This window comes from Pogona vitticeps, chromosome 1 (genome assembly GCF_051106095.1).
Source record: "Pogona vitticeps strain Pit_001003342236 chromosome 1, PviZW2.1, whole genome shotgun sequence".
Classification (NCBI taxonomy): Eukaryota; Metazoa; Chordata; class Lepidosauria; order Squamata; family Agamidae; genus Pogona; species Pogona vitticeps.
The window spans coordinates 282,207,123-282,231,472 of NC_135783.1; the positions used below are offsets into that span (position 1 = coordinate 282,207,123).

The following is a 24,350-nucleotide window of genomic DNA, read 5'->3' on the forward strand; positions in this document are numbered from 1 at the left end:
ACTGTTGAGTAGCTCTGCTAGCACTGCAGAAGTGACATCACTGGCAACAGCAGAATTCTGCTACTTGCAGAGTTCCTTCTTCAATTCTGGGTTGTATGTTACCGTGCGACTAATTAAAGAGTTCCTCTTTGATTTCATGTTGCATGTGATTTGCACCTGAGACAGAAATTTCATCCAATTCAAATCTGAAGTAGGAACTCTTTAATTAGTGGAAATCTGATGCTGCCAGTGACATCATTCCTGCTATTCTGATGGACCTAGGCAACAGGATTCTGGCTGCTATTTTCAAAAATCAAGAACAGGAAGTCCTCAGATGTCCATTTTTGGGAGTTTTTCATTTTGGTTTTTTTCAAAGTGGCTGGGGTTCCCCTGACCTATTTAACATAAAATAATCCAATTTGCTGGCCTGAGGACTACAAAAAGATATTGGGGAAGCACATGTAACTTATGGACCATTCTTCACCTACTCCTAAGAAATTCTGCAAATCCAAGACCTAGCAAAGTTGCTCACTGCACAAAGAACCACAGATGACACCTTAAATAAACATCATCATCATTATAAACTGCTATGTTTAATCTGATGCTCATACACATTTTCATTCATAAATTAACAAGATGCCAAATGGAACTAATTCATACAATGGGAATGGTTGACTGTTGATTGATATTACAGATTTGACCTCTTCCACATATGACATTTCAACAAAATTATTTATTATAAAGGAGTATCAGACAACTATCAAAGCACTACTGAAACACCAATTACAGCATCTTTTCCCTACAGCCAAATATGCCATTTACAATAAAAAAAGAATAGCTGAAGGCAAGATACCTAGTGAGATTTTATACAGACACTTTCATTAAATTGATTGAATAAGCCCTTGAGAAAACTAAGGGTTCTATTTAACATAAGTAATTAATATTGATGCATTTGTGTCCACCTCATATCAATTATCAATTATTGTCAACTAGGCACACTTCCACAATCAACACAAAACAGGATGAATAGTGATATACTGTATAGGTGAAAACAAAAATAAAAAGAACAAAATAAAACCAAAGATGTGGTAGCACCTAGATAAAAAAAAACTGATGTCCTCTAGATTATTTTTAATGTATTTTTTAGGTATATGCTGGAAAATCATTAATGCATTTAATACATCACTGAAGCAATAATGAAAATATAACCTGCCAGGGGGCCGGGTTTCCCAATTTTCTGTGTAGGTTGAACCCATTTAAAGGCTGTGTGCCTTAGGACCAGCCTCATTACTTAGCAGTCATGAATTTGAAAATGTTGCCGAATATGATGAACATGGGCAGCTCCCTTTAGTTTCTGAGAGCTAAAGGTAGTTTTAATAAGTATTGCCCATATGCCAAATACGTTTAAGCAAGACAATCTAGACAAGTAATCTGGTGACTGGTTTACATTTGTGGACTTTCTATATCATGGGTTTTCACTAGATCTTGACTATCCCTTCGTAACTGGAATTCCTTTGAGATGCCCAAATTAAATTGATTAAGTGTGAAAGCATTCTCTTCTCTTAAAGAAGCAAAATCTCTTATGGTTAGTCTTGAACTGGTCTCAGGGACTACTGGAACCAGTGAACCAAGTCACATGGGCTCTAATTGATAGAGATGCTTTCTCACAAGAACATTATTTGGTTTACTACCTTAAAAAACCAAAACCCACCACAGTATTTCATCTGGATCTTGTAGCAAAGCAACTGTGGAACAGAAAGGAACCTCATAAATCCTTTGAGCCTTCAGGTTCCTTTTGAAAGATCATACCAGAGTTATAAAGTTCTGGTAAAATAGAAAATGCTCATGAATACATGCATGCCACCTGGAATTCAAAACTCATGTCACGAGTATAGTTCCTACAATTTACACATGTCATTATACAGTCTGTATGAAATACAGGACAACATGTTGTGAAAAAAATGGCACAAAATTTATGCCAGGGACTGAATAACTTTGTTGAAAGGAAAATAGATCTTTCCTGCATCATTTCTGGACACAGTTAAATTGTTTAATACTGTAAGCCGAAATTTATACAGCTGGTGAACAGAGGCCTAAATCTGTTAGTGCCAACAAGAGTAGGCTCACTAAATAGTGGGAATTTAATAAATCAACGTATATGTAAATCCCATTGATTCAATTGATCTACTCTAATTGGGACTAATAACTATCTTTATTCCACAGTATTTAAGCAAATCATTTTCTATATTTACTGTTACTTCCCATGTCAGTATAAAAGAGCATCAAATTATTAGTTGATTGTGTTGATGAAGCAAGCTCTAAGGCAGAGGTGGCACATCTTTGGTGCTCCAAAAGTTTTGAACTACAACATCCACTATCATTAGTAATATAGGCTGGGGATTCTAGGCGATCTAGGCACCTCCTGAGCCCAATCATTCTCAGATATCCAGGGAGATCAGATGAATTTTACATCAAGCCACTTCTTTCTGATCAAGACTCCCTTATTACATGCTCTGCAGCAAGATTTTGTCCAGCAGCAATGGGACAGCACTCCCTTGTAGTCTCCTGAGCTCACGCGTTGACTGGTTTTGGCATGGGGGTGGTTTATGGGGGTGGTTTATTGTCTAGCATGGAGAGGTGTTATGGTCCCAACTGAAGGGACAATGGCCCGGGGGAAAGCTGTAGAGGTGCTGTGTTTTATTCTCCCCTTGTTTTACAATCAGTGCACGGTTGATTGCCTGCTGTGTACTTTTTAAATTGCATTTTGTGTGTTTTGACCATGTAGTATGTTTTATGGTTTGGCTATACACTTTTGAACTGCATTTTGTGAATGGAAATGTAATAACACCCATTAGAGATCAGCAGGGATGAAAGGGCCATTTCTCTGGCCCCAGGACCCATATGCCACCAAAAATGAACAGAAGGTCACTTTAAGGTTGAAAAAAATAAACAAGTCTTCTAGTTCTCAGAAAATAAAGATCAACCTAGATTTTGGGTTAAAATCAGCTACATAGGAGGATGTACAGTTCTCTCTTTTTCTTTTATTTTCTGGGGTCTAAAAAAAATCCTATTCTAAATGTACATTATTATGTATGCCAAGGTCATTTTTGTGGCCCTCAGAACGATGCTATCCATTTTCACATATCGTTTTAAGACAGTATTCATTCCTTTTCAAATATATATAACATTGGGATACTTTTCTACTTTGTGCAGACATCAATTTTAAATTAACTGAGGAAAACCACATATGAGAAAGAAACAGTGGAAAAGATCATTACTACAACACTTTTGAAAAAGGGAAGATCTTGCATAATATATAACAGAAACTCCAAACTGTCTTCTGTGTCATTATTGATTTTAACAGACTGAAGTTGTTTACATTTGGTTACGACATGGCACAAAACTGGTAAGTATGTATTTGAAAACTCTTCTAGTTGTTTAGATATGAAGCCTAAAAAAGCCCTTGGATAATATTTCACCGAAACATTCGAGTCATCTTGGAAAAAAGCATCAATATATCAAACAATCCCATTTTCTTTAGTTGGAATTATAGCAGGATCAAGTCCATGCTGCTTCATTTGTACTGCAATATCGAAGAGGTAATCATAACATTCACACCTGAAATACAAAACAAATCAGGAAAAACAGAATGGGTTGGAATTATTTTACTTTTTTTAGTGGAAGGGAAATCATTTAACTTACTCTTGACGGTAGCAGTACAAAAACATGTGAACAAACGCATTGTACAACACAGTGTTGGTAACTTCATTTGCCCCATTTTTTTACAACTTTAAACACTCCACAATAAATACACCATCATATTGAAAACAGGATTGTAAGGAAAACAGTTATAGCTAGCAGTTAAAGACAATTTCCCCCTCCCCTATTCCACATATGCAAATAAATCTAAAAAAGGGTGAGATGTCACTGGATACTCTGGAAATAGTTGCAGAAAAAATTTGAAAATGGATGGTCAACCAAGAGATTGGTGTGGAGGAGTTTTCCTTATGACCAATCAGAATATATGAGATTCCTCCTTTCTTATAAGATTATAAAAGGAAAAGGTCAGGTGATAAACCACTTATGGTCGTTTCATCTGGAAGTGATATACAGATTCGGGCTGGGTCTGAGTGTAAAGAAGGGACATTTGCAATAGCAAGTCTAACCATCTCTTTCCCCAAATTTTACTCACATTGTTTTGGCCTTTTCCCAAGTTTCTCCCCAAACGTAAACTCCATGACGCCTAACCAGCACAGCAGAAGAGTCTGGATACTCATTCATTGCCTTGGCCATTCTCTCCTTCAGATCTTTCTCTTCTGGTGTGTTCTCGACAATAGGAACCACTAAGGTGTCATCATATCTGAAAAGATAATGGGGTGCTGACATGGGAGAAGCATTCCTGTTTATGTTAGAACTATACAGTAAACATTAGTCTCTTCACAGCAAGGAGCATTTGGAAAAACATTTGAAGACAATATCATGCTCTCTATGATTCCAAATGCACATAGTCGCATCACAGCTTGTGAGAATACTATTCTAAAATACAAAGTAGCAATATTTTGGTGCAGAATATCAAAGCCCATGATCCCCACTGGACTCAGTGGAGCATCTCTCTTGAGCTGACATGCATAGGACTCTACTGCATGTCTCAGTCCAGGATCCAAATATAGGCTACCCTGCAGCCCCTTTACAAAAGTTTGGGGAAGGCATGAGAGATTACAGGAGAGTAAAAAAAAAAAAAAAAAAGAAAAGAAAAGAAAAGAAAGAAAAAGAGGTAAGACATTCCCATTGTGCTAATGATTAGCAGTTAACATGACATTCGATTTAGATGTTAATGATTTCACAAAGGTTTAAATTTTGCTTAGATCATGTCAATTGTTCTTGATTTTATAAATGTTTTCCTTAAGGAACATTTGCCATCAAGTTGATTTTGACTTGTGACAACTTCAACCACGGTTTTCTAGGTACCGAGTGCTCAGCAGTGATTTACCATTCCTTTCTTATGAGGCACTTTGGGTCTGTGAAGCTTGCCCAAGACCACATGTGTTGTCTCTTCTCTCAGGAGGCACAGTGGGGAATTTAACTTCCACCCTCTAGCTTCACAGCCAGATTGGTTCTGAACAATGAATATGAAAATCGGATTAAGATAAAACGGTGTTTAAGCCAAATTAATTAAAATAGGAACATGACATAAGCAATACATTAAACATGCAGTGATTTTTAAAGGATTATCTTTCTGAACTTCAGGTACTAAAAGAAGATCTGATTGTGAGATAATAACGTATACCAATAATGTCTACGTCTACATTGGCTCAGGCATGTCGTGAGGATGGCTGACGGTCGGATTCAAAAGATCTCCTGTATGGAGAATTAGTACAGGGGATGTGCCCCAGAGGGAGACCACAACTGCGATACAGGCATATTTGCAAGCAGGATCTGAAGGCCTTAGGAATGCACCTCAACAGACAGGAAAACTTGACATCTGAGTGTTCAACCTGGAGGCAGGCGGTGCAGCATAGCCTCTCCCAATTTGAAGAGACCCCTGCCCAGCAGGCCGAGACAAAGAGGCAGTCCCAAAACCAGAAAAATCAGGGAGCTGGACAGGGGACAGATTGTATTTGTCTTCTGTGTGGAAGGGATTGTCACTCTTGAATTGGCCTTTTCAGCCACACTAGATGCTGTTCTAAATCCTCCATACAGAGCACATTATCATAGTCTCTTGAGACTGAAGGATGCCTAATCAATCAATGCATACCATTATACATTAAAATTTCTGGACCTCTCTTACACTAATGACTATTAGTATACAGTAGTGCCTCGACTTATGAATGTCCCGACTGATGACCAATTCGAGTTACGACCAGCTTCGACCGCAAAATTTTGCTTCTACTTGCAACTGGAGCTTCGAGTTACGATCGGAAAAAAGGCAGGGGAAAAGGTGGGAAATTCAAACTGATAACCGTTGGTGGCAAAGAGGCTACTTCTTTATAGCTCTTTCACCCCAGCGGTTAGAGAGTGTGCATTCAGAGGAGGCTTCGGACTGTCTGGTAAGATGCTGCTTTCTGCTTTTTAAAAACTGCCTGTTCTGGGTTTTGTGTTGGGGGGCATTATGTTTCTGTGCTGTGATGGGTCTTACAGTCTTCATTTGCTTTTGGTTTTTTTTTCCGCATTTCCAATGGGTCTTGCATGGTTTGTTTGCTTTTGGGTTTTTTTCCATTTCTGATGGGTCTTGCAGGGTTTGTTTGCCCCCTCCCTTTCCAATGGGTATTGCATGGTTTTTTTTGATTTGTGCCCCCCCATTTCTGATGAGTCTTCAGGGTTTGTTTGCTTTTTGGGGGGCCCCCCTTCCGATGAGTCTTGCAGGGTTTTTTGCTTTTGGTTTTTTTGGTCCCATTTCCAATTGGGTCTTGCAGGGTTTGTTTGCTTTTTGCTTTTCTTTTTTTTTACATTTCCGATGGCTCTTGCAGAGTTTGTTTGGTTTTCTGGGTTTTTTCCCCCTTCGGCTGGAATGGATTAATTGCGTTTCGGATGGGTCTGGCAGTGGGGTTTTTTGTGATTTTTCCCCCTGGCCGGAACGGATTAATGGTGTTTTAATGCATTCCTATGGGAAATGGTGCTTCAACTTACAGCCATTTCGAGTTACGACCATCTTCTGGAACAGATTAAGTTCGTAAACTGAGGCACCGCTGTATATCCTACAACCTAGATAGCTTACATTTGGCACACAGTTTGAAACATCCTGATTACAGAAAAGCTTGAAAGGGAAATCCTTGATACATATTCTTCACCGTAAAATGGAGGACATGCTCTGAGAGGTACAGTGCTGCCTCACTTGACAAGGATAATCCGTTCCAGTGAAATTGCTGTAGAGTGAAATCCTCGTCAAGGGAAATAAAAAATCCCATGGAAATGCATTGAAAGCCAGTTCAATGCATTCCAACGGGCGCAATACCTCAGCGTCCAGTGAAGATCCTCCATAGGGTGGCTATTTTCCGATGCCTGTGCAGCAAAAAATCCATCCTGATCACAGCGGGGAGCCATTTTGAACAGCAGGTGGCCATTTTGAAAACCCGACGATCAGCTGTTTTGATCGTCGTAATGCAAAGAATCGGTTCCTGAAGCAGGGAACCAATTGTCGTAAAGCAGATTTTGCCCATTAAAACATTGTTTTGCGATTGCAACAGCGATCACAAAAACATCGTCGTGAAGCAGATTCGTTGTCAAGTGTGGTAATTGTTAAGCGGGGCACCACTGTAGGACAAAATAGTGGCTAAGAAATTAAGCCATCTATCAGAAAGTCCCTGGTTCAAATGCTCCCCTCTGCCATAAACCTCAATCACTGCTATTAGGCAAGACTCTCTCTGAGCCCCAATCTCTCCATCTATGTAATGGTGAATGGCAAGATCAACTTGTATTATCACCTGAAACACATCAAATTTATACTCCAGTTTATAGGTGTAATTCCCTCCCCAGATCCTTTATTTTGTATCAGTGATTATTACTGATCAGAGACAACAGGCTATTTAAAACACAGGAAAGTTTTATATCGAAATGAGCTTTGATTTGTACCCTAGGAAGTCTTTATATAGAATTAGCAATCGGGTACACACTTTTGGAAGGATTTGTGTGGAATTGGAGCTCTAGTTTGCAGTCTTTGTGTGAAACAGGACTTCAATTTCCAGCCCAGGAAGGTTTCGCATGACCCAACACTGTTGCACTCCAGCACATTGATAAGATTTGTACTTTGCCTCAGCTATTTTGCTTTGGTCCCAGTACTGGAAGGAGGCTCTAAAGCCCTTCTTCCAAGTCAGAATTCAGCCCCAGCCAGAAAGATGCTCTATCCCTACACTATATGTTATGTATTACTGTACTGTTATTACTACTACCCACAAATCATAAAGCTATTCCTCAATTAGCTGCAAAGCTTACATATAATGCACAAGTAGTCTGATATACTCCATATCACTAAACAACCATAGGAGAGAGTTTTATGTTCATATGTAGATATGTGCTAAGTAAATGAAAAGGTAGCTGGACTGTAGGAATTTGAATCCAAGATTTCTCCCCTGGTTTATGCACTTCTTCCCAGGATAGCTATAAGAGAATTTTAGAACCTTACCCAAAGATTCTGTAAAGATATTAATTACTACCGCATCTACTACCATAAATATATGAACTGCAGGCCAACAATGTTTGTCATATATTTCTCAGAAGCACTCCAGGAAGGAATTCCTGTAGTTGTTGCATAACCGTGAGAAAACCATATATATTCACGGACGTCAACATTCAAATGAAAAACAAACCACATTGATGTTGTTCATAATCTTCTGAGGTAGGCAAATAATCCAGAGAAGGGGATCATTTCGGATACCATGAAATATGAGAGTGCCTCCTGAAATCAATGGAAGTTGAACATGTGATGAAAAATGTGTTTTAAGCCCCAAATAATTTACCAAAGGAAAATTACCTGAAGTATCCTCCTGTGGTACATTTCTTGATTCCTTTTATCATCTCTTGATGAGTAATTTCAAATTCATTTCCTGGATAGAGAAGGGTGGCCATTACAGCAGCTTTGGAGTGAGTATGGATGACAGCCCCTGCTCCTAAAAGAACAATTGGGGAGAAAACTCTGAGTTGGTGCTTTTGAAAGAAGATATGATTCATATATCACCATTCTGTGTTAGCTTCTTTCTTATATATTTCTGAAAGATATACTTATCACCTTCTTTAAATATTCTTATTACAGACAAGATAAACTAAAGAGAAAATAATTTACCTTTTCATTTAGAAAAAGCAGACTACAGTGGACCCTCTACTTACGGAATTAATCCGTATTGGAATGGTGGCTGCAGGTCGAAAAGTCTGTAGATTGAGTCTCCATTGACCTACAATGCATTGAAAACAGATTAATCCCGTAACCAGCTGTTTTTGTTCCATTTTTGTTTTTTTCTGGTCTGTAGGTCAATTCTCCGGCTGCAAGTTGAACCTAAATTTTGCGGCCAGAGAAGTCTGTAACTCAAAAAGTCTGTAAGTCGAGCCGTCTGTAAGTTGAGGGTCCACTGTATTTTCTTCAGAGGAAATGTATTGATCATTTAAGAGTTTCATTAGCTCAGTATAGCCAATTTGTTATGCATCACTAACCAATAAAGCTATTGTTATATATCCCCACATGCATTTCCTATAATTCTTTATATAAAAAAGGAGAGCTATAAACTTTAAAAAGGACACTGACTTCAACAACTTTTTTTCTTTTAAAAAAAACCACCCTCATTTGTGTCTAGAGAAGCTTTACATTCATGATAAACCGCCATGTGTTCAATACTGGAACAAAATATTACCAGGACATATCAGGAATATCAGGACAGTAATGTTTTAGAAAATCATAACCATGACATAACAGTCGGCAGATACTAATTTCTTCCCAAAAATCCTAATATTAGAATGCTGCCACCAGCAAATTAGAGAAACACTTCGACTATTTGCATTTCCTAGTGTTGTTATCCTTTGCAGAAAAGAATAATAAAAAAGGAGCTAATATTCTTACGAAATAAAGTTCTCCCTGTTTGACTTTATTCTCAGAAGTTTCCTCCTCAGATTATACAAGCTGCCTTTAGGAAGCAGACTCCTTCACAGAAGGTATCCAAAAAATTCAAAACTAGCATCAAGATTAAAATGTATTTTGTCTCAGAATATGTCCTGCAAAGGTGTCAAGCTACTCTTATTTTTCTAATGCAAATATGTATCTTGCTAATTGTACCTGTGACAAATTAACATTAAGATCCTGCAGGCAAATCTTCATCTTATTTTGAATCACACTGAAATTCTGCCTTCATTTTCCTGCACATATAACTTTCAAAAACACACATACTCCTTTTTGTCTGCAGGAAATGTGTGAGCTTTTCCTCCAAAGTATTCCTTTGCCTCATCTCCCTGCCACCTTTTCCCTGATTGAACAAACACAGAGGTGGAATGATTTTCAACATTCCACACCACTGACACATTCCCATTCAGCAGCCTGTGGCTCAGCCAGTGGCTTATGAAGTGAATGGGTACTCATACATCCGCAGGCAGAGGCCAGCTTTTAGTTTTCTAAAACTGCACTAACTTCTCAGAAAACAAGTCCACTAAAATTTCAATAAACAGATCTGAAAAATCCTTTTTCTGTCAAAGAATTTTATTTTTCTTCTTTACACTGCTGAATGTTTTTTAAATACATTGGGTACACAAAGCAAAACAGAAAAATGAAAAAAGATATTACTGGTGGGAATTGCATAAGATTGCAATGAACCTGTCCTTCAACCTTAAAGCTTCCCAATTAAAAAAAATCACTTCATCACCAGAATACCCTTTCATATTTATTTAGAACTGATTTTCTGTCAACAATGCTCATACCTCTCATGGTGTAAGCGTTCATAAAAAGTGGTGTACACTGGCTTTTCTTTAGTTTCTTGTGTGGTGGCGGACCACTGATGTCCCGTTCTTCAATGTCACACACAAACATATCTTCAGGCTATAATGAAAGAACTTCTGATACTCAGCTGGGATAAGAACTGTAGCACAGATAGAGCATACGCTGAATTGTATACATTATAGTATATATAGTGCCTCTAGTACATATGCCTTGCACACGAGCCTCTTATTCACAAAGGTTTATATTTTTAAATTTATAAAGAAATTATAGATTTGAAAAATACTGGAATTTTAAAGAAATATGCCTATACCTAAATATAGTCCAAATTAAAAATCCGTCTTTCCATTTTCCATTATGGTGGGAGCCGGCTTTTTAAATACTGTAGTTATTGGTGTGACTCAGCATTACCAAAGGTTGAGAACCACTGTTGCAAAAGTATATGAAAAGTTGGTTGCATATATTGTTGACTTGCTGATGCTTGCATTCAGCGCCTCCCCCTTCTCCATACTGGGACATATTCTGCAGTGGTTAAACTGCTGTACTGCAGCCAAAACTGTGCTCAGGACCTGGGGTTCAATCCCAGGTAGTGTCTCAAGGTTGACTCAGCCTTCTATCCTTCCGAGGTCGGTAAAATGAGTACCCAGCTCGCTGGGGGGGGGAGGGCAATGTGTAGCCTGCATAATTAACTTGTAAACCGTCCAGAGAGTACTTGAAGCGCTATGGGGCGGTATATAAGCAGCACGCTTTGCTTTGCTTTTAAAATATTTTCCATTAAAAATAAAATAAAATGAATGCACACATAAGCAGAATTCTTGCTGCCTGAACATCTGGGGCGGGGGGGGGCAAAACAAGAAAGGTGACAGAAAGTGCAACATTCAGGCATTCTTTTTAACTTATAGTTTGATTCTCTGATTTGTAGTGATTCTGCCAAATTGGACCCTTTGTGCTTAGTTTATTTAGAATTACTTACATTAGGTAGGCATGCATTGTGGATGGGCAGCTGAAAGGTGACTGGTTAGTGTGACTGGAATGGTATGGGAGTGTGGTCTAGGGGTCTGGTAACAGTTCTGTTGAGATGTGACTGTTTAAGGGGAAAGGTCAGAAAAGTATGGCAGAGAGCTGAAGGGAGCTAGAAGTCTGAGAAAGTTGCTGCCTGTGCTGGTGTTTTTGAAGACACGTCTGTTTATAGCGGTCAGAGCGTGTGTGTAAGAAAAAAAATCAGTCTGACATAATTATTTTGAACATTAAATGCTGAAGAAATATATTTAGATCAGGAGGTTAGACTAAGTGCTAAATCTACACCAAATTCTCTATATATTCATAAGTACGTACTACTGAATTTAACGAGATAGACTCATCCATAAAAGTGCATATATATAGGGTTGCAGCCATAAATTATATTTGGTTTTAAACTTATTTTGTGTCACTTGTTTTTATTAAATGTGACAGTAATAAGGGCATTTTGCAGTTACTACAACTTTAGCCTGGCCATCAGTTTTGAAACTCTGAACAGAATCCAATTGAATATTTACATGGCTGTAAGTGCAATGGTGTACCTTGGAACAGTAAATAGCCACTTACTAAGGAATCCTCAGTTGAATTGCTAGTTGACCACACATTGCATGACTCAGCATCCAACTAGGAATTCAACTGGGGACTTGTTAATTTTTATCATTGCATTTATGCTAGCATAAATATTCAACAGAACTTTGGCGATTTTCTCTCAAAGTATTAAAGGCAAACAATTGAAATGTGAGACTGGTATATTTAAGAATCTATCTTTTGATCCTGATATATGTGCAAAGGGAGAAAATATATAAAGCACTAGATTTACAGCACAATCCTAATGATGTCTATTCCAAAGCAAACACCACCAGAGTGTTCTCCAAAGCAGAACCTATTTTCATAGAAGCAGGTATAGAATCCCTGCCTTAATCAGTGAATGTACATTCACAGAGATTGCAGAAAGATTACAGCAGAAATTCCCCATAATTTCAGATTAACTGATCATAAATTGTTATATTGTTTCCCCGACAAATTCTAACAAATAACATTACTTATGATGACCATAGCCATAATTTTGCTGAAATAAGAGTGTTCACAGAAAAACTTTCTAGGATATTTTGTACTGAATAAGCCAATTATTCAGACTGCCTTGCACAATGTACTGGCCAATATTTTTAACCATTTGTAAATTTCTTGGGTGTCTGTCTGGGCTGCAATACCTGATTCTATAGAGAAGTTATTTATTTATTTATTTATTTATTTATTTATTTATTTATTTATTTATTTATTTATTTATTTATTTATTTATTTATTTATTTATTTATTTATTTATTTAGATTTTTATCTCGCCCTTCTAGACACATGTCTACTTAGGGCAGCTCACAATAAATTATTCATAAAAACAATTAAAACAATGATTTACATTGACAATATTAATCAAGATGGAGAATATGAAACAAAAAAATTAAGTAAAGTAAAAGTCAAGTACAGTGCTGCCCCGCTTGACGACGATAATCTGTTCCAGGAAAATCACTGTTAAGCGAAATCATCGTCAAGCGAAAAAAAAACCCATTGGAATGCATTGAAAACTGGTTAATGCGTTCCAATGGGGAAATACCTCATCGTCCAGTGAAGATCGCCCATAGAGAACCGCTGTTTAAAATCGCTGTCTTCCGAAGCAAGGGTCAGGAAAACAGCCATTTTGCGAAGGGAAGCCATTTTGCGGAGCCGGGAAAAAAATCGTTTTGCGAACAAATGGTTCGCAAAGCAGGGACCTAATCAACGCAAAGCGGAAAAAAACCCCATAGGAACCATCGTTTTGCGATCAGAATAGCTATCGCAAAAAATCATCATCAAGCAATTTTGTCATCAAGCGAGGCCATTGTCAAGCTGGGCACCACTGTATTGACAGGAGGGAAGACCTGCCTAAAGAGTCAAGTCTTTAAATGGCTCTTAAAAACACCCAGCGAGGGTGCCAAGCAGATCTCTGATGGCAAGCTATTCCAAAGTCGAGTGGCCACTGCCGAGAAAGCCCAGTTTCTTGTTCTTTCTTTCCGGGCCTCTCTTGGCGTTAGGCTCCTCAGCCATCTTTCCTGGCTATAGCGAGTGACTCGAGTAGATCTAGGTGTTCTGCTAGGTATCAAGGTCCAAAACCGTTTAGGGCTTTATATGTCATCATTAACACTTTGAAATCAATGCGGAAATGAATGGGCAGCAAATGCAAGGCAGCCAGAGTGGGAGAGATATGCCGTATTTTCTTGTCCCACTAAGTAGTCTGGCTGCCGCATTCTGCATCATCTGAAGTTTCCGCATCAGTCTCAAAGGTAGCCCCACGTAGAGCTCATTGCAGTGGTCTAATCTCGAGATTACAAGCGCATGGACCAGAGTGGTGAGGGCCCCGCCATCAAGATAGAGATGAAGCTGGGCAATCCATAACAGGTGGTAATAGGCGGAATGGACCACTGATGCCTCCTGGGTTTCCATGGTAAGCGCTGGGTCCAGATGTACTCCCAAACTGCGAACCTCACTCTTTGCGGCAAGAGTCACCCCCCCCCCCAAATGAGAGGGAGTTTCCCAAGCCACCGATGGAAGGGCCACCAACCCTCAGGACCTCCGTCTTGTCCAGGTTCAGCCTCAACCCATTATCCTGCATCCATTGCAGGACAGCTTCCAGGCAGCACTGAAGGGACAGAACGGCACCCACTGAAGTAGGTGAAAAGGAGATATAGAGCTGCGTGTCATCAGCATACTGATGGCACAAGGCCCCACACCCCCTGATGACCCCACCCAGCGGCCTCATATAAATATTAAACATTGGGGAGATGATCAAACCCTGCAGAACCCCACAACTGAATTACCTTTTCTGATAGGAAGAACTTCCCATACACTGGCATATAAGCAAAGAAATACATAGCAGGAACCCTCTTAGTTCCACTCATCTAGACTATCTCTTAGGCTCTTGCTTTAGGTAAAGATGATACCACTGCTCAAGGGAATTAACAAAAAGAGTTCATTTTCATTATAAGGGAAGTATCACTAGAACTAATAGGGAATGAGAAAAAATATTTTAACTCTATTTTAAACATACCTATACATGTTTATCAAGAAGCAACTCAGAAAGACCAACCTGTAAATGTCTTTTCAATGAGGCCAGTTTTTAAAATGCCACTTGTACTCACCTCAATTCGTTCTTTTTGGACGCCAGAGGGAGCAATAAATATCTCATTGCTGGGGAGGAAATGAGAATTTTAGTGGTAGACATAAAGCAATTATGAAGCATGTGGCTTCATTTATAGGTACAGCAGAATGTATGAGAATTGCTCCCACCAGTTCACCAGCTATACGTCAGCCATTGTACTTAACCTATTATATCAGGCTTACCTTGGCCCAGAACACCCAGTATTAATATACAGTGGACCCTTGACTTACAGACGGCTTGACTTACAGACTTTTTGAGTTACAGACTTCTCTGGCCGCAAAATTTAGGTTTGACTTGCAGACTGAGATTTGACTTACAGACCAGAAAGAAACCAAAATGGAACAAAAACGGCCTGTTACGGGATTAATGGGTTTTCAATGCACTGTAGGTCAATGGAGACTTGACTTACAGACTTTTTGACTTGAGAACCGCCTTCCAATACGGATTAAGTTCTCAAGTCAAGACCCCACTGTAGTTTAGATCAGTGGTCCTCAACCTTGGGCCTCCAGATGTTCTTGGACTTCAGCTCCCAGAAATCCTGGCCAGCAGAGGTGGTGGTGAAGGCTTCTGGGAATTGTAGTCCAAGAACATCTGGAGGCCCAAGGTTGGGGACCATTGGTTTAGATGATACTACTTGCAGTTGCCCTTAATGCTTTTTATATAAAATATTTTATTTAAGATTACAAGGTACAAATTTTCAAGCACAGCAGTCATTTCAATCTGAAGAAGCATAAACATATGCTGTTGCAGGAATGTTACACCATCAGGTTAACTTAACGGAGGCTCCAGGTTAAAGCATGCGGAAGTAGAAGCAAAGCTAGCTTCAGTCAACAGGACTTATCTCCGAACAATGTGGTGAAGACTGAAGGAGCAAAAATATTTCACACACTTGTGTGGAAAAAATTGCAGGGTCAGAGGTAATTAAGTCTCACAACAATTGTTCATTTCAGCCATTGTACTGATATTACACTAAACTTTTCAAGTTCTTGGAATTGTGCAGAGGAGAGACATCTGGTGGTCAATTTGTCAGATAAATAAGTTTCCTAGTAAACAAAGACCCAAAGGCAGTATTTTATTTCCTTTGCTTCATGTCTATATCCTTTGGACATGGAGAAGCTGTTGCTCAGCAGTAAATGCATCCTTGGCATGTCCTCCTAATGAGAAGTACCTTTCTTTGCTCTGAAAGCCATTGCCAGCCAAGAACAAAAAATCCAATTCTTTAAAATAAACCTTGGGTTTACAAAGAAGGGATACTGTGCTTCTGTGTTCAGAAAGAGAAACTGAGCAAGGATAAAATGCCAAAAGCTGACTCCTTTTTTTCACCCCCCCATCAGTTAACCTCTTCTCATCCAAACTCAAAGCAATTGTAAGGGCTGCTTTTCAACAAGTATGAATGGTATCAAGCAGAAGAGGGTATCCTGGAGACCATCCTGACTGCTCCTACTGGTGTTGTCAACATTCAGGCTGCTCTTTGCTGTGTAAAGCTTGGCAGCCTTTTCTCCTTTTGGCAATGCAGGCATCATCTTGGACAGCAATACTGGGACATTTCGTGGTGTTTTGAATAGTGGATACAGAAGCACAATATTCATAAACCAGAGGTTCTTGGAAGACCTGAATTTCCTGGCTTTTTAAAACAGAAGTTTAAGAATACACACACTATGCACAAATTCCAACAGAAATGTCTCTAATGTAGAATTACCCAGTAATAGCGGACCCCAAAAGATGAGCACATGATCTGTATGATGGTTGCTGGGATAGGACGGAAGCAAGAACAGCTAGGATGTGGCTGTAATCTCTCTGTGCCAAAATATTTTGAGGAGCTGTTTTGGACTTAATGAAATGCTGAAGCAAAGGTGTGAGCAAGTGCAATACATACAATGGAGAAATGTCCTTCAATGGGAAACTAATGTTGCCATGCCCACTCCACAGAATGCAGACTAGAAAGCTATTTTCTTATTTTCAAACCCTTTCCTTGGGGTAGGCAAACTGAGGAAGAAAAGCTGTATCGGATCAAAAGCTCTGTGAATATGTTGCCTGGATGTTTTCCTAAAAGATGTCCCTTGCCTTTTTTTAAAAGAAGGGAGCGCTAGGAGAGCAAAGACTGTGCTTGGTGCAGAGTACCTGACAGAACATGCAGTGTTCCAAAGGGAGGTAAGAGCCATGTGCATATGCACTGTCCCTTTGCTTTTATGAAATAAGAAAAAGGAAAAGGTTGAAGTTAGCATAGAATGACACTGGAAACCAAAGTCAAAACTCACCCATACTATGTGAATGAAAGACAGTGAAGAAAAATGTGGAACAAAAACTCATGTGAAATGTGGTGTTGGAGAAAAGCCTTAAAATATAATAGTCAAGCCTGAATGCTCCCTATAGCAAAGATGAGCTACAGTGCTGCCTCGACTTACGAACATCCTGACTTACGACCATTTCGAGTTATGACCAGCTCCGGCCACAAAATTTTGCTTCGACTTGCGTCTGGAGCTTTGAGTTACAACCAGAAAAAGGCAGAGAAAAAAGGTGGAGAATTCAAATTGCTAACCATTGGTGGTGAAGAGGCTGCTTCTTTGTAGCTCTTTCACCCCAGCGGTTAGAGAGTGTGCGATTGGAGGAGGCTTCGGACTGCCTGGTAAGGTGCTGCTTTCTACTTTTTAAAAACTGTTCTGGGTGGGTTTTGCAGTGTGGTTTTGGGCGGGGTGGTGGGATTATGTTTCTATGCTGTGATGGGTCTTGTGAGGTTTGTTTGCTTTTTTGCATTTCCAAAGGGTCTTTTGCTTTCTGCTTTGCTTTCCCCCCATTTCCGAAGGGTCTTGCACCGTTTGTTTGCTTTCTGCTTTGCTTTTTTCATTTCTGATGTGTCTTGCACCGTTTGTTTGCTTTTTGCTTTGCTTTTTTTCATTTCCGAAGAGTCTTGCATGGTTTGTTTGCTTTCGGCTTTGATTTTTTTTGCATTTCTGAAGGGTCTTGCATAGTTTGTTTGCTCCTCCCCGACCCCGCTTTGGCCAGAACAGATTAATTGCGTTTCGAATGAGTCTTGCAATGGGGTTTTTTTGTGATTTTTTCTTTGGCTGGAATGGATTACAGTGGTGCCTCGCATAACGTTTTTAATTGGTTCCAAAAAAAAACCTTATGCGAAAAAAACTTTATGCGAAACACCATTTCCCATAGAGATGCACTGGAAACCGGTTAATCCGTTCCAATAGGCACGGATTGCCGTCCTTAAGCGAAAAAACCCATAGGAAACATCGTTAAACGATACAATGTATCCTCCATTGGAATGTATTGTAGCTGACTCAATAGGTTTCAATGGCTTTGCGAAGTCAATTTTTGCAAAATTAAGTGTGTCATAAAAGGGTCAAAAATGGTTTTAAATGCTTGGATTAGCTTCTGCACCCTCTAAAACGGATGCAAAAGTTAATTTGGCTTTGATCTGACTTTTCGTTAATTAATGGTGAATTTTTTCCCCCCAACTTTTGACAGCTGTCAAAATCTGACAGCTCCATTATTTCCTATGGGGGAAGAAAAAATTCACAAAAAATTAATGAAGACTCAGCAACTGTTCTAAATTCTTGGGTTCGTTAGAGGACCCCCTAAGTTGTGTGCAAACCTGATTTGGCTTTGATCTGAACTTTCATTAATTTTTTGTAAATTGTTTTCTCCCCCATAGGAAAGCATGGAGCTGTCAGATTTTGACAGGTCCATTGGTTCCTATGGGCCAAAAAACAAAAATTCACAAAAAATTAACGAAATGTCAGATCAAAGCCAAATCTGGTTTGCACATGACTTAAGGGGTCCTCTAACGAATCCAAGCATTTAGAACCGTTTTGGACCCTTCTAAGACACTTTTTAAATTGAAAACAAAAAAAAGTTAAGCGAAGCAGGGGACCTAAAACCAAAAACGTTAAGCGAAGCATGGTCCCAAAAACGCTATGCGAAAATCGCCCATAGGGAAAAACGTTATACGAAGCACAATCTGCCTCTGAAAAAATAAACGTTAAGCGAAAAAAACGTTAAACGAAGCAAATGTTAAGCGAGGCACCACTGTAATTGTATTTGAATGCATTCCTATAGGAAATGGTGCTTCAACTTATAACCATTTCGAGTTACGACCAGAGTTCCAGAACCAATTAAGTTTGTAAGTTGAGGCACCACTGTATAGCAAAAATGGGGCTTGTTCACGCTTGATTTGATTGAGGACTCACTTGTTCCTCTTTCTGGCAATGCAGAATACCTGTAAAGATCTCCTCCAGCATCATGTTTCAAATGAATCATTTTTTTCCCTGACAGTTTTCTTAATGGTCCAACTTTCATATCCATATATAGTGAGGGGGAATACAATAGCGCCAGATAGTCTTGGTCTCCAGTGACATATCCTAACACTTGATTATCTTTTCTAATTCCTTTATACTGTCCTCCTGAGTCCCAGTCTTTTTATGATTTCTTTTATGATTTCTTTTTATGAATCTCCATTTGGATTGATTATTGAACAAAGGTATAGAAAACCTTTAAAAATTCAGTTTCTGATCACCCAATCTATAAATATTTGAATCCACATACAACTCCCTGGCTATAAGTTGATCCCCCATCTCAAGATAAACACTTTAAATCTTAACACTTTTTCTTATAGACAAGCTTATTTTAAGTGAATAATTAAATGCCAGCTGGGTTTTATAAAAATCAAATAAGTAAATGAAGCAATTCCTTGTTTTTCCTTTTACCACCACTAAGAGGAGCCAAATAGCAACAAATAAAAAAAATTAATTAAAGCCATTCTGTTTTAAAAAGACCAGAATTCCATGGACAAGGTTTTTCAGAAATTCACTTTACAGTATTTGCACTATACAGTTATTTATGATCAGGTAGTACAGATTATGGATATTGTGCAGAAAGTCTGAGAAGTTGCTTATTTTAAGAGATGGGAATGTCACTGCCCTTATCTGGAATTCAGACAATTCTTGAGATGCTGTTCATATTTTATTATTTACCTTTTGTCCATATTGCTCACCTACAAATATATAGAGATCAGTCCAAAAATCAAAAGTGAGGCATTTTCTGTGCTGAACTAGTGTCTGGACCTGATAATGGACTGGATGAGGTTTAATAAATTGAAACTCAGTCCAGACAAGACAGAAGTGCTGTTAGTGGGTGCTTCACCGAACAGACTGGAGGGCCATTTCCCTGCCCTGAATGGGTTACACTCCCCCTAAGGGACAGGATCCGCAGCTTGGGGATGCTCCTGGACTCCAGTCTAACACTGGAAGCCCAGGTGGACTCGGTGGCCAGAGGCGACTTCCTTCAGCTGCGGAAATTATATGGCCCTACCTGGATGAGCAGAGTCTCATGACAGTTACACATGCACTGGTAACATCCCACATAGATTACTGCAATACGCTCTATGTGGGGCTGCCTTTGAAGACAGCCTGGCGACTACAACTGGTTCAGAATCGAGCTGTGCGGCTGATGAGTGGTGCGGCCACTAGGGTACATATCCAGCCAATTCTGTTTAAGCTACATTGGCTACCAGTTGCTGCCCGGGCCCAATTCAAAGTGCTTGTTGTGACATATAAAGCCCTAAACGGCCTGGGCCCTGGATACCTGAAGGACTGCCTCCTTCCATATGAACCTACCCGGCAGTTAAGATCTAGCCAGGGGGCCCTTTTGAAAGAGCTGTCCCTTAAGGAGATAAGAGGGAGGGCTTGTAGAGAAAGGGCCTTTTCGGCAGCTGCCTCCAGACTATGGAATACCCTCCCGACTGAGATTCATCGGGCGCCGACGCTGCTGACATTTCGGCGCCAGGTCAAAACCTTCCTGTTCCAGAAGGCTTTTAATTGAAATAATATTAGCTGTGGGTCTTATGGCAATTTTTACAGTATATATTTTAGTTGCATTTTAATTGTTCTGAATTTTTATTGTATTTTAAATGTTGTAAGCCGCCCAGAGACCTTTGGGTAGTGTGGGCGGCATAATAAATAAATAAATAAATAAATAAATAAATAAATAAATAAATAAATAAATAAATAAATAAATAAATACCATTACTCACCCACATTTCATGCTGATTCCACCACCAGTCCCTGTAACCCATCCCAAGTGATAAAACTGTCGGCAAAGTTCTGGGATCAGGTTTCTTGGATGCAAACTATCCTATAAGAAAAATAAAAAGTAACTGCACATTTATTTTTATTATTATTTTAAATGGCAATATTAACTAGAGTTGGACTACTGAATAAATAGCTGAATGATAAGTCGATAGTTGTGTAAATTGCATTGAGTTAGTGGGTGTGTTCTAGTTGGGACTAACAACTGAATTCAAACCAGTTTACTTAGAAAAACCATAAACAGCTTGTTATACAGAATCTCTCCCTAAATGCTAGCGCTATATAAAACAAATTCTGACGACCTGCAGGAAGTAAACGACGCGCACAAGACAGCTGTCATCGACATGGAATTGAGTAGGCTGCAGATGGACATTGTTGCCCTGCAGGAGGCGAGAGTGCCAGACTTGGGATCTGTCAAAGAAAAAAAATTCTCATTTTTCTGGTAGGGAAAACCACTGAATGAGACCAGGGAATATGGTGTTGACTTTGCAGTTAGAAATATTCTGCTGAGATCCATTGTTCCAGCTACTGTGGGGAATGAAAGAATTCTGCCTCTGCAGCTCCACTCATCAGCAGGACCGGTCACCCTCATTAATGCATATGCACCAACACTGTCATCTACAGCAGAAGTCAAGGACAGATTCTATGATGATCTGGCAGCTACTATCAAAAAAATCCCAAAGAAAGAGCAGCTGGTCATTCTTGGAGATTTTAATGCTAGAGTCAGTGCTGATCACAATTCTTGGCCCACTTGTGTAGGCTGTTTTGGCATTGGGAAGATGAACGAAAATGGCCAACATTTGCTGGAGTTTTGCTGTTATTATGGTCTTTGTGTCAGCAACACATTCTTTAATATGAAGCTTCAACACAGAGTCTCTTGGAGACATCCAAGATCGAAGCATTGGCATCAGCTCGGTTTGATCCTCACTAGACGCTCTAGCCTTTCTAGTATTACAATCACACACAGTGATCAGGGTGCTGATTGCGATATTGATTACTCCCTGGTGTGTAGCAGAGTAAAACTGTTAATTAAGAGATTGTATCATACGAAAAAGGAAGGAAGACCACATATTGACATCAGCAAGACTCTCAATCAGAGAAAAGTGGAGGAATTTGCTCAAGCGCTTGAGGAAACTCTTCCAGGCCTGGCTGATACAAATGCACCTGAACGATGGGAACATTTCAAGAATGCTGTTTATAACACCGCTTTGTCTACATTTGGCAAAAAGACCAAAGAGACGGCAGACTGGTTTGAAGCCCATTCAAAGGAGTTGATGCCAGCCATTGAGGAAAAGAGGAGAGCTCTAGCAGCACTCAAAGTCTGTCTTAATGAGTACAACTTGAAGGTACTTCGAGTTGCTCATAGTAAAGTTCAACAGACTGCCAGGAGATGTTCTAACAATTATTGGCTTCAGCTTTGCTCTCAGATACAGACAGCAGCAGACACAGGTAACCTCAAGGGAATGTATGACGGTATCAAGCAGGCTTTAGGTCCAGTACGGAAGAAATCTGCTCCTTTGAAGTCTGCTACAGGCGTGATCATCCAGGACCAAGTAAGGCAGATGGAACACAGGGTCCAGCACTACTCTGAGATATAATCTAGAGGGAACGTAGAAACTGAAGAGGCATTCAATAATATTGAGGGCCTGCCTATCTTGGAAGAGTTGGACAGCAAACCAACTTTAGCAGAAATAGAAGCAGCCTTGGTTTCCCTCGCCTCCGGCAAGGAACCTAGGGAGGATAACATCCCTATTGAAGTGCTAAAGTGCTATGAAGCGATGATCATCACTGAGCTGTATGAAATCTTTTGTCTTTGCTGGAGAGAAGGTGGAGTACCACAGGACATGAAGGATGCAAACATCATCACATTGTATAAGAACAAAGGTGATGGGGGCAACTGCAATAACTACCGTGGCATCTCTCTTCTCAGGGTTGTAGGGAAGCTGCTTGTCTGTATTGTACTGAAGAGACTCCAGGTGCTTGCAGAGTCTATCTAGAATCACAGTGTGGATTTCAAGCTAATAGATCCACCACTGACATGGTATTCTCCCTCGGACAGTAGCAGGAGAAATGCAGGAACAACAACAGCCACTCTTTGTGGCCTTCATAGATCTCACAAAGGCCTTTGATTTGGTTAGCCAGGATGGCCTTTTTAAAATACTTCCCAAGATTAGATGTCCACCTCGACTCCTTAACATCATCAGGTCTTTTCATGAGGGAATGAAGGGCACTGTAGTTTTTGATGGCTCAACATCAGATCCCTTTGACATCTGAAACAGAAGGTGTCTTTTCCCCAGACTAGATTAGACGGAAAGCTCTTTAATCTCTCTAGAGTCTAGATTGAGAGCGAGGACCAAAGTCCAACTGAAATGCATGCGGGACTTCCTCTTCACTGATGATGCAGCCATTGTTGCCCACTCTGCCGAAGACCTCCAACAGCTTATGAATGATTTTAGCAAGGCCTGCCAAGACTTTGGACTAACAATCAGCCTGAAGAAAACACAAGTCATGGGCCAGGGTGTGGACTCACCTCCCTCTATTACCACCTCTACACAAGAATTGGAGGTTGTTCATGATCTCATGTACCTTGGCTCAACAATCTCTGACACTCTATCTCTAGATTTCAAGCTGGATAAATGCGTTGGCAAAGCAGCCACCATGTTCTTTAGACTTACAAAGAGAGTATGGCTTAATAAGAAGTTGAGGGCATGTACCAAGATCCAGGTGTATAAAGCCTGTGTCCTGAGTACACTCCTGTACTGCAGTGCGTCTTAGACCCTCTGTGCGCGGCAGGAGAGGAAGCTGAACACACTCCATATGCGTTGTCTAAAACGCATTTTTGTTATCACCTGGTAGGACAAAGTTCCAAATAGTGTAGTCCTAGAATGAGCTGGAATTTTTAGCATGTATACATTACTGAAACAATGATGTCTAAGTTGGCTTGGGCATGTTGTGAGAATGGCTGACGGTCGGATTCCAAAACATCTCCTATATGGAGAATTAGTGCAGGGAAAGTGCCCCAGAGGGAGACCACAGCTGCAATACAAGGATATCTGCAAGCAGGATCTGAAGGCCTTAGGAATGGACCTCAACAGATGGAAAACCTTGACATCTGAGTGTTCAGCCTGAAGGCAGGCGGTGCAGCATGGCCTCTCACAATTTGAAAAGACACTTGTCCAGCAGGCAAAGAGGCAGTCCCGAAACTAGCAAAATCAGGGAGCTGGACAAGGGACAAATTGTATTTGTCTTCAGTGTGGAAGGGACTGTCACTCTTGAATTGGCCTTCTCAGCCACACTAGACACTGTTCCAAGACCTCTTTTCAGAGCACGTTACCATAGTCTCTTGAGAGTGAAGGATGCCTCCATCTGTGGCCACCCTACTTAAAACCAACTGTATGGAATAATATGATTTTACTGCCCTCATTAACCTTTCCCTATCAATTTAACTTACATGTGAAAATAAATTTCAAACTTATGTTTGAATTTCAAGAAAGATCAATTATATGTCACCCTGCCTCTGGAACAGTTTCATCCTGAATGGGTCAGGGTAGCACAGCTTCCACTTGCGCTGTGCGAAAAAAATCTTTCATGAGAACGTTAATTTTTTCCCCAGTTTCATAGGGAAAAAACTCTTTTCAAAAAGAATTTCAGATGATGAGAA

General features: G+C 39.9%; 1 protein-coding gene across 1 annotated transcript in view; it reads right to left on the reverse strand.

Annotated features, from left to right (window-relative positions):
• Positions 1 to 541: 541 nt before the first annotated feature.
• The window catches only part of APIP (APAF1 interacting protein), a 30,014-nt gene continuing 6,205 nt past the window's right edge, over positions 542 to 24,350 (reverse strand). The window contains exons 2-7 of the mRNA XM_020782819.3: positions 20,635 to 20,735; positions 14,575 to 14,623; positions 10,372 to 10,489; positions 8,447 to 8,582; positions 4,172 to 4,339; positions 542 to 3,597 (exon numbers count right to left, since the gene is read on the reverse strand). Of these exons, the coding sequence (XP_020638478.3) occupies positions 3,498 to 3,597; positions 4,172 to 4,339; positions 8,447 to 8,582; positions 10,372 to 10,489; positions 14,575 to 14,623; positions 20,635 to 20,735 (672 nt within the window). The 3' untranslated portion in view covers positions 542 to 3,497. The remainder of the gene's footprint in view (positions 3,598 to 4,171; positions 4,340 to 8,446; positions 8,583 to 10,371; positions 10,490 to 14,574; positions 14,624 to 20,634; positions 20,736 to 24,350) is intronic.